General features: G+C 34.3%; 1 protein-coding gene across 1 annotated transcript in view; it reads right to left on the bottom strand.

Moving 5' to 3' along the window:
• Positions 1 to 12,108, bottom strand: part of LOC149775537 (metalloprotease mig-17-like) — a 32,453-nt gene that overhangs the window by 13,164 nt on the left and 7,181 nt on the right. Inside the window, exons 4-5 of the mRNA XM_089943494.1 lie at positions 6,756 to 6,833; positions 2,679 to 2,836 (exon numbers count right to left, since the gene is read on the bottom strand). Coding sequence (XP_089799620.1) covers positions 2,679 to 2,836; positions 6,756 to 6,833 — 236 coding nt within the window. The remainder of the gene's footprint in view (positions 1 to 2,678; positions 2,837 to 6,755; positions 6,834 to 12,108) is intronic.

The following is a 12,108-nucleotide window of genomic DNA, read 5'->3' as shown; positions in this document are numbered from 1 at the left end:
TTGTATGATTTGGAAAGACTCATAAACATGGTAAAAGCTAGAAATCACTTTGATAAAGAATAACTGTCACAGATATATATATATATATATATATATATATATATATATATATATATATATATATATATATATATATATATATATATATATATGTGTGTGTGTGTGTGTGTGTGTGTGTGTGTGTGTGTGTGAAATGGATAAGAAATACAAAGCACGGTGCAGCAAGTCAGATAAACTGACCAATCACATTCGAGATTTGCTGATCCCTTTCTCAAGCTGAGCGACATCAACTAAGAACAATATCAGACATCTAAAACGTTACCAAATATACATTGAGCTACTGCTTGGTTACTACGCAGGCAGGTGTCTGTTTGTAATTGTTCTTCGATTGTTTTGGTCAAATAAAATCTTAAGAAAATTATTTCAAACTAAATATACTTTGTATGAATCTTAATCTTTCTCGCGATACAACATATGCTATGATTACTGAAATGTTTGTTTGGAATCACTGATTACGAGCTAATATCTAAGAATGCAGTTCTTGTGTTCGTAAAGCAGATTTTCTCACTATTTGATAATGAGCCTTGGCCTTGATATAGGAATTCGTGGAACTGAGTTTAATGTAATTGTAATTTTTTTTGTCGCTGGAATATGTGGATTTTGCTGTGATTGACTATATGCATTTTGGCAAAAGACAAACAGTGCCGTGTCCATGCAGTGATGATATCTTAAAAGTGCAATCTAAGACCCATGCCACTCTGCATCGTTTACAGTTCAGTCCTCCCAAACAAAACTTGAATAATCTATAACAAAAACTTCACTGTAACATTGAATAGGACGATATTTTTTAATAATATTTTGATTTATTTTTATGGAGATAGAGGTGGACACTACGTTTAATTCCAGTAAAGCATGTGTAGAGAATGTATGGAGACATATATATGCATTGAGTCCATGATGACTAACGATCTGTTTTTCCCACTTTTAAGAAATGTTGATCAAAGCAAAACTTCTTAAAACAAACCGCCAGTCAATAAATAGTCCCAACGTACACTCACGCATCTAAAGACAGATATGAATGATGTAAGGGTGCTGTTGATACTCTTATCTCAGGGGATAACACTAATGTCGTGGATACAATGACAACAACAAGCGCAATTCTCCGGGTATATGTTCCAAATTCATGGTGAAATGGCTAAGGTATGTTTTGCAGAAGCAAATTTAAAGACGCAGTGATAGTGAATTGATGCCACCAGGATACAGACATATAGGGTCATTAATTACATCAAAGTATCAAAAGAGAACGAACTTATTTTATCTGTTTTGAAGATAATTCACAAAGATGGATTGCTATTGTGTGGGTTAGGGTAGGGCTTGCCTGATAAATTAATTTGCATCTTTTCTAGCCACTTGTTGCATCTTCTGCTTCTGTGTATATCACAGCTACGAAGCCAAATGACACTGAAATACGGCAAATGCATTACATCATGAAAACTTCGTTCTCATTATTAATGGACTTCAAAATATGTACTAGCTTTTAGTTGGGAAACAGAAAAGTGAATATTCTAATGGAGGCGAACGTATTAAAGTGCTAGCTTCATGTTTAATGGGAGATATCAATAATGGGGAAAATGTGAAACCTACTTTACTGAGACCAGATTGGACTTGTCATAAAAAATAAAATTAACAGAGCATATTTTCTAACAGAAAGAATATTGATAAGTTGAAATATCAGAACTACAATAAATACGCGTGCAAATAAGATCAGTAAAAATATAAATAATAAGAATAATAATACTATTAATAACGATAATAGCAACGATGCTACTGCTGCTGCTAATCAGGCCTGGATAGCAGAGTGACAATACAAGCGCACGACAAAGGTTTCCCGTTAACCTGCGAATTGTTATAAGCTTATCTGATCAAGACCACACCTACTGCTCAAATGATCAGATAATGGCAGTTTAAGCTTGATAATTTGTATCAACTCAGTGTGTAATAATTCCATCATTTTGCACACGTTATGCCACATCAAAAGAATATTTCAGTCACTATAATATATTTTATAACTTGATTGACAATCGTTCTAAATACGATTACCACTGTTACTTCTATTTATCTACTGTTACTGCTACTACTGCTACTACTATGCTACCTTTATAATATATAAAAATATATTTTTTGAAGTTATTGCATGATTTGGAAATATTACAGAGCCTCAGAAATATGATAGAAGATAGAAAAGGCTTTTGGGTCACTTACCTGTCGTACCAGATCGAATATTAATCAACGTGATTAAAAAAGTTTTATTTTATGTAAAGGATTCTAAAATAAAAGTATGTTGTACGTTAAAGAACGGTTTCACAGCTGGTCACCAAAACCTTTGTAGGAACATAGACTCTGAGTGAAATTCATACACACTATAAGCACACTGTCTCTAAGTACATGGAAACATTTATCACAGATATTTTGAACTTTGAGAAGCAACGGTAGCTGTATTATTCATTGGGCTTCGACATTTATACACAGTATTAAACTTTAATGAACACTACAGAAAACTTAATCTGATTGTCATTTAGCCACATGTTTAAAAATTATTACGCGCGTGGCTCATGCATATTCCGCGTAAACATTGTAATCTCAGCCCAAATGGCAATGTCTAGTGTACAAACATTTACCTCGTAAAGAGCATTGCGTGGTCGTATTCTATTCCAGATGCTGAACCATCATTCGTGTCCCACTGTGATATAGCATGAAGATACCTTCTAGCATCAATAAATTTTTTTCCTCTTCTTTCTAGTATCTTAGCCTTGGTATGGTCTAATTTGTCCACTGTCTTTATGGAATATGAAACAAATGAAAACATTCTTATAACTTTTGAAAGTCATTTTCACTTATAAGAAAGACTGGAAGAAACTAAAAAACAACATAGTAATTACTTATAATCAACTTTGTATCTATTATCATAAAGCGTACAAGGATTTAGATTATATTGTTTGTTTTTTTCCAGCATATTCCTTTACCCGGTACATTGGCATTTATAGGACGAGCTGAATCATACAGACAACACTATAAAACGTGATCCTATGTATACTGATTAGTGCATGCAGAAATATGGCAAAAAGATCTGAGAGAGACAGAAAAAGAAACACAGAAGAGTGGATGGGAATTAAGAGAGAGTTGATCTTCATTCCGTTTACACATCAATAAATATTCAGAAAAGAATTTTAATATGTGTGTACGAGGGAGCCATTCACTAATTTCCATGACTCGAACCAGAAGCCCCCCTTTCACTAAACACTCTACCACTTGAGCTTTCTGAGTGATACCCCAGGTTCAAGCCGCAACAGGTTCTCATAGTCTATTTTGATACACTTCCAAAGACCAAATAATAAGGACAAATTCACGGACGGTCTGGGCCTAGAAAACAAAACCTCCATAACTCTAGACGGGCGCTATGCCACTTGAGCTACCAGAACCTCATCACACAGGTCGACTCGTTACATAAGTTGTACTTCGGAAGAAAAAAAGAAAAAAACAACACATTTATCATGTATCAAATAGATCTATGCATTCGTCTCATTATGCTGAAGCGATATATATTGACTCCATGAGGTGCTAAAGAACCATGGGAAACTAGTGGCAAGCTTTCTCACATACCCATGTTGGCTGAGACGAGACTCAAACCCAAGCGGACAGAGAAGTGATATGTCTGTGATCTAAAAAGGAAAGTCTATTTGCACCTAATAAGCAACCTACGCATTCATCTCATCATGTTTAGGCAGTATATTTTATTTTGAAAATAAGCGTCTACAACAAAAGATATTTATTTGTACACCATACATGTGTAATATATGCATATATAGATATTCTAAAACCAATCACGTTGTTGACACATACAGACAAATAATATTCAGATGCGCTAACTCTCCATCCAAATTTCTGGCACTCTCATTCCCTTTTTTTCACTGGGTCTACATAGTGATATATATATATATATATATATATATATATATATATATATATATATATATATATATATATATATATATAAAGAGATAAGGCAATGCTAATTGTGATATAAAAATATGAATTGGCTTGCAATGGCACTGAAAAGCAATGCATGTAAAGTATATTCTAATGATAATGTTTCAAGACGGTTTTGGCATAACTGAATTAAACAAAGAGTATCTCACAAATTGTTATACTTTTTTTAATTATTCAAAACATGATGTCATTTTCCCGCAATTCTTTATATATAAGCGTTTTGGTTTTAAGAACATAATATCGAATATTGATCCTTCTTGTGATCAAAAAGACGGGCAATTAAAATGTTAAGTCTAATTCGGTAATGTATGAACAATTGTTTTACTTGTTCCTAGCAGATTTCTATTTTAAACACCATTACACCAACCCCCACCCCAAAATGCGAGAGGTAGTTTTGATGATTGTTTTAGCAAAAGATGCATTTATTATCATTCAATTTTAGTCAGAATTTTATTAATGGTTATTTGTCCTCTAATATATAGTGTAACCACCATTGGGTTATTTGGTAATTTTTAGCTGTTCTTTTCCAACAAACGTGAGACTGGAATATTTAGCAAATTTAGTCTGTAAATCAATTGTTACAGTCGTCATCACCTCCTCTACATCCGAACCTTGGTTGTATATCGCGTTGTTGCAGTCATCGTCACCTCCCACACACACACCAACTTTGTTTATCAGAGTGTTACATCCATTATCAGCCTCTCCACACAAAGCATATACCGTATGTCAGAGTGTTACATCCATTATCAGCCTCTCCACACAAAGCATATACCGTATGTCAGTGTTACAATCATTATCAGCCTCTCCACACAAAGCATATACCGTATGTCAGAGTGTTACATCCATTATCAGCCTCTCCACACAAAGCAAATACCGTATGTCAGAGTGTTACATCCATTATCAGCCTCTCCACACAAAGCATATTCCGTATGTCAGAGTGTTACATCCATTATCAGCCTCTCCACACAAAACATATACCGTATGTCAGAGTGTTACATCCATTATCAGCCTCTCCACACAAAGCATATACCGTATGTCAGAGTGTTACAATCATTATCAGCCTCTCACACAAAGCATATACCGTATGTCAGTGTTACATCCATTATCAGCCTCTCCACACAAAGCATATACCGTATGTCAGTGTTACATCCATTATCAGCCTCTCCACACAAAGCATATACCGTATGTCAAAGTGTTACAATCATTATCAGCCTCTCCACACAAAGCATATACCGTATGTCAGAGTGTTACAATCATTATCAGCCTCTCCACACAAAGCATATACCGTATGTCAGAGTGTTACATCCATTATCAGCCTCTCCACACAAAGCATATACCGTATGTCAGAGTGTTACAATCATTATCAGCCTCTCCACACAAAGCATATACCGTATGTCAGAGTGTTACAATCATTATCAGCCTCTCCACACAAAGCATATACCGTATGTCAGAGTGTTACATCCATTATCAGCCTCTCCACACAAAGCATATACCGTATGTCAGTGTTACAATCATTATCAGCCTCTCCACACAAAGCATATACCGTATGTCAGAGTGTTACATCCATTATCAGCCTCTCCGCACAAAGCATATACCGTATGTCAGAGTGTTACAATCATTATCAGCCTCTCCACACAAAGCATATAACATATGTCAGAGTGTTACAATCAGTATCAGCCTCTCCACACAAAGCATATACCGTATGTCAGAGTGTTACAATCATTATCAACCTCTCCACACAAAGCATATACCGTATGTCAGAGTGTTACAATCATCGTCACCTTCTACTACTAGGTTTAAGATCATAGAGTGGTAACGCCCCCACTCCACACCACATCCCCCCCACACATACAAACACAAAAACTTAATGTGGATGTCAAAGTGTAGGAATTACCATCACCTACCCCCCCCCCCCCACATCCAAACTTAGAATGTAAATCAGATTGCTTTAGGTTTTAAAAAGGAGGAGGATTTGCATTAAATCATATGATAACAAACGAAAGCACACAACAATAGCTAAAGCTATTGTCAAGGTCGTGCAGGAATCTCGAATTTACCAATATATATATATATATATATATATATATATATATATATATATATATATATATATATATATATATATATATATATATATATATATATGCATAATGTTTTCTTGCTAATAATATGTAATATATGCTTTGCACCCTCTGGAACACTAAGACCAGCAATTAATACTTTTCATTTAAATGTAATTTGGTATTGTGTGTACATTTTTTTAAATAATCTTGTCACAATCATTTCATTTCCAATATTTCAAAAAATTGTCAGTAATTCTGGTTTCGCTTTGCAAAAAGTACACTTAATATGATTCAAAAGATTAATTCTAGTTAGGTAAGGAAATGGGCAATATCCTGTGCAATAATTTCCCGGAACCACCACAACTAGGTATCGTTAGCATTTGTCTGCCTGGGAGTGAAATCCTTTTTCGAAGTATTTCGCCATTTGTCGCTAATATGAACAGTGGGACTTTAAGACCCTACGCCTAGTTAAAGGCGTTAAAATCATCATGACCTTCTTTCACACACGAAACGCCAAAACAAAAATCAGTTTCAGTTATTGTAATGGAGAATTTATATGAAATGATCTGCTCACGAACAAACTGAAAAACTCTAACATAAGCACACACTAACATTAATGAATCCAGAGTTAAAGAAATTTCTTACCTGGAAAATGAAAAACGCACGAAGCGTGACACTGATGTGGATACTATTATCATGTATACCATTGTAGAGCAGGTTTACCTGTGACAAAGTACAAAAACAAATGTATAAGAGCGATTCAAGACTGTGATTTTAATCTCAACACATATGAAATAATTCTTGTTTTGTTTAGTTTCTTCCTATTGTCATCAAAAGAGTATTCAAATTAAAGAAAATAGGGAATCTTCTCTACACCGGACACTAATAGTATCATTATGGATGCATCATTTATATGGCCAAGATATGACTGAAAGTTTGTGGTGGATTTAGGTGTGGATGTTGGGTTTTCTCTTTTTCATTGTTTCATATGTATATATTTATATAGCAGGAAACTTTACCGAGGAGACCCGTCTACAGGAGAGTCCTTATTCGGAAGACTCTCATACAAAAGGACAGGGTTACAAGGGCAACCTGTTTTCAGATACAACCAGGTTACTTAGGAGCCATCTACAACATTACCATTACAATTTGTAGCCTATTTTGGAGAAGATAAATCAAATAAATTGTGGCCAAATGAATCAAAAAGTCTTCCATGTTTACGTTATCAAGGTATTCCGTTTTTAGGTAATCCAAATCGTCCATGTTCACTTACTCAAGGTATTCAGTTTTTAGGTAATCCAAATCGTCCATGTTCACTTACTCAAGGTATTCAGTTTTTAGGTAATCCAAATCGTCCATGTTCACTTACTCAAGGTATTCCGTTTTTAGGTAATCCAAATCGTCCATGTTCACTTACTCAAGGTATTCCGTTTCTAGGTAATCCAAATCGTCCATGTTCACTTACTCAAGGTATTCCGTTTTTAGGTAATCCAAATCGTCCATGTTCACTTACTCAAGGTATTCAGTTTTTAGGTAATCCAAATCGTCCATGTTCACGTACTCAAGGTATTCAGTTTTTAGGTAATCCAAATCGTCCATGTTCACTTACTCAAGGTATTCCGTTTTTAGGTAATCCAAATCGTCCATGTTCACTTACTCAAGGTATTCCGTTTCTAGGTAATCCAAATCGTCCATGTTCACTTACTCAAGGTATTCAGTTTTTAGGTAATCCAAATCGTCCATGTTCACTTACTCAAGGTATTCCGTTTTTAGGTAATCCAAATCGTCCATGTTCACTTACTCAAGGTATTCCGTTTCTAGGTAATCCAAATCGTCCATGTTCACTTACTCAAGGTATTCCGTTTTTAGGTAATCCAAATCGTCCATGTTCACTTACTCAAGGTATTCAGTTTTTAGGTAATCCAAATCGTCCATGTTCACTTACTCAAGGTATTCAGTTTTTAGGTAATCCAAATCGTCCATGTTCACTTACTCAAGGTATTCCGTTTTTAGGTAATCCAAATCGTCCATGTTCACTTACTCAAGGTATTCCGTTTCTAGGTAATCCAAATCGTCCATGTTCACTTACTCAAGGTATTCCGTTTTTAGGTAATCCAAATCGTCCATGTTCACTTACTCAAGGTATTCAGTTTTTAGGTAATCCAAATCGTCCATGTTCACGTACTCAAGGTATTCAGTTTTTAGGTAATCCAAATCGTCCATGTTCACTTACTCAAGGTATTCCGTTTTTAGGTAATCCAAATCGTCCATGTTCACTTACTCAAGGTATTCCGTTTTTAGGTAATCCAAATCGTCCATGTTCACTTACTCAAGGTATTCCGTTTCTAGGTAATCCAAATCGTCCATGTTCACTTACTCAAGGTATTCCGTTTTTAGGTAATCCAAATCGTCCATGTTCACGTACTCAAGGTATTCAGTTTTTAGGTAATCCAAATCGTCCATGTTCACTTACTCAAGGTATTCCGTTTCTAGGTAATCCAAATCGTCCATGTTCACTTACTCAAGGTATTCAGTTTTTAGGTAATCCAAATCGTCCATGTTCACTTACTCAAGGTATTCCGTTTTTAGGTAATCCAAATCGTCCATGTTCACGTACTCAAGGTATTCAGTTTTTAGGTAATCCAAATCGTCCATGTTCACTTACTCAAGGTATTCCGTTTCTAGGTAATCCAAATCGTCCATGTTCACTTACTCAAGGTATTCCGTTTTTAGGTAATCCAAATCGTCCATGTTCACTTACTCAAGGTATTCCGTTTCTAGGTAATCCAAATCGTCCATGTTCACTTACTCAAGGTATTCCGTTTCTAGGTAATCCATAGTTTTCCATAATGTGTTTCATTGTTTAGAAGTCTTTACTAAGACTGTTAATTATGTGTTACGTCGCTTAGAATCCACTACTCACGCTGTTAATAACGTGTTTCTTTGCTTCTAATTCATTACGCACACTCTTAATAATGTATTCCTTTGTTTAGAACCAGACCATTAATTATGTGTTACATCGTTTAGAATTCACTACTCACACTGTTAATAACGTGTTCCATTGTTTAGAATTAATTACTTACACCGTTCAAAACGTGTGAATAAAACTGTCTTAGGTTCCTTTCCACGTTTTGATCCCTTGCACCAAAAAGCGAATAAAATCTGCAAACAGATATGAAATAATATTTCATCTAAGTGTGCATGTGTATAGTTAGGTGTTTGACCAATGACACGTACAATATACAGACGTGAATGTGTTAAAGATTATATCTCAAAAATGAAAGGATAGTAGCAAAGTAGATACACGAGAAAGGATTGTGATGCATTTTGCCTGCGCCTTGCTTGCGACTTTCATTTAAGCTGCGCCATTCAGATTAGTAAGGATTTCCAACGAAATATATGGTGGAACTTTAAGTGTGTCCTTGGATTTATCATTAAGCATCCAATCACATTACGAATTTTCAAAACAGGAAATATCACCTGAGTTTCCACAAAACCAGAAATTTGTCAAGTATTAATATTTCAGAGATTGCATCTCAAGCATATAAACATAAAACTCGAAGACGGTATCCTGCTTACTCACTAAATGCACATAATCTATCACCTTGATTTCGAATTAACTCATAACTGGATAAACATGTCAACAACCTTTGTATTGTAGCGCTGCCAGGGATGTATTGACAGAAAGACATACAAATAGCTATATGCAACTAGGTAGGTAGATAAAGTTATATAGGTAGACAGATATAAGTTGATACGTAATAGCCTTCCAATTGGAGCGTAAATATGCAAAAGGGTATTATGAGAGAGAGAGAGAGATTGGTGTGTTTCTATGCAAGGAACACTTACAAGTCCCATATACTTGAATCTAACAGGACTGCGACTTCTATCCAGTAGACTGCCTTCCCATTGTTCCTCTTTTCTGCTTATTGAATTTGAAATATGAAAAGGTTCATTTTGCATAGTTCCATCCATTAATACGGATATGTACATTGTTTGTATTCATAATCATTATAACATTTATGTGATAGTGTTGCTATTATTATCTGTGAAAGTGTTATGCTTCCAAGGCATATGTTGTCAGTGGAAATATAATATTTAAGAACTGTGAAGGAAAATACGCTAATATAACTGAAAGTAATTGTCACAGTGATATATATTTAATTTTAATTCGAGTGTTATCTAACCATCTTGAGAAGTTATAATAAATTGTAATTCTCATATGAGACAATATCGCCATATTCTCATATGTAACAATTATCGTAACATCCTCGTATGTGACAATTATCGTAACATTCTCGTGTGACAGTAACTTATCATCCTAGTATGAGACAATACCGTAAAATCCTAATATGCGAGAATACAATAATATCCTAGTCTTTGTTCAGTTATTACTACTCTCAAATCTCGTATGCAAACCTCTGATATTTCTTTGTGAGAGCGTGTAGTTTTGTAGATGTAAATGATTTCGTTCTTCGTGTCCATGTGGGAAACGCCGGAGTGGATATAAACGTTCGTTTACTTTCATTTCCTCGTTGATCTCAGCTAAATCTGCAAGATAAAATATTCTTCTTGCACTTAGACATATCCTGAGGTACACTGAGCTTTATTTTCTTGTATTTCCTAATTTCTCTACCTTTAAAATATAAAAAAAACAAAGTCAAATATAGACTTAATCGAAGATTCCTGACGAGAGAAACAAAGCTTTAATCACAATTATATTTCCATACTTTCTCTCCATATCCTTTTTCGTTAAATCAAGAGTGAAAGTGCAATTTCACTGTATTTTAATACAATGGGAAATATAGTTATCAAGATATAATTGAATTATAACATTTAATAGATATCGCAACAAAATAGAAAAAAATAAAGGCACAATAGTAGTCATGCGCATACTCCATGCTTCATCCATGTATTTAAGTACTGTATTCAGCAAAAGCATCTTATCCACATTACAGTGCAACAAAAGCATATAGAATGAATCTACATATGTATATACTCAAAATATATTAATTTAATGCATACTTGTATATTCGACTGCAATATCTCTTTGGATATTTGCTTCTTGACGTAGAACATATCGTGTGCCAAGACGATCTTTAGTGTCCAACCAATCTCTCGATGTAACGTCACTCTCTGCTGGTCGAAGATCGTAATATTTGTCTATTATTCGTATGTTTCCGTTCTAGGTGAAAGTGGAAAAAGTATATATATATATATATATATATATATATATATATATATATATATATATATATATATATATATATGATGAAATATAGACTGGTATCTCCGTAGAGTATGCATTAAAAATTCTCCGAACAGTATGCTATTACACATATATATATATATATATATATATATATATATATATATATATATATATATATATATATATATATACTTTAGTTAACTACCAGATAATGTTTGTTAGTAAAATTATAAATCTGACATAACACCTGAATGTAAAAAAATATGGGGCAAACTTTTTGATAGCATAGGCTTATGTACGGTACAGATCTATAGTAAACGATCATTAACCTGAATGGAAATAAAGACGTAGAACTAAAAGGTGATGAACCAAAGATGTTTAAAAGTTTAGCACTAACGATCGCCGGGTCTGCAACGCATTAGTAACTTAAGTTTGAGGGCATTAATAAAACACAGACCTTTAAAAATACCCATTTTTTTAAGAATGAGGTAAAGATTGATCCCAGTAAATGAAACATATGTTGGTCTTACTACTATAGTCGAAACTTTTTGCCGACCATTTCGCTAACACTATTGTCAGATACCTGAATAATACTAATATTCCCACTACAAGCAGCCAGTGCATTCTCATTCATATAAAACATCTGTGTAATGTATGTATGTACACAGTGTTATATTAGTTTATATGTGGAATGTTATGTATGCACACACTGTTAGATTAGTTTGTATGTGGAATGTATGTATGCACACACTGTTAGATTAGTTTGTATGTGGAATGTATGTATGC

This window comes from Sinohyriopsis cumingii, chromosome 19 (genome assembly GCF_028554795.1).
Source record: "Sinohyriopsis cumingii isolate HCF-2022 chromosome 19, ASM2855479v2, whole genome shotgun sequence".
Lineage (NCBI taxonomy): Eukaryota > Metazoa > Mollusca > Bivalvia > Unionida > Unionidae > Sinohyriopsis > Sinohyriopsis cumingii.
The sequence above is the reverse complement of the archived record's forward strand: the minus strand, read 5'-3'. Positions and strand labels throughout refer to the sequence as shown.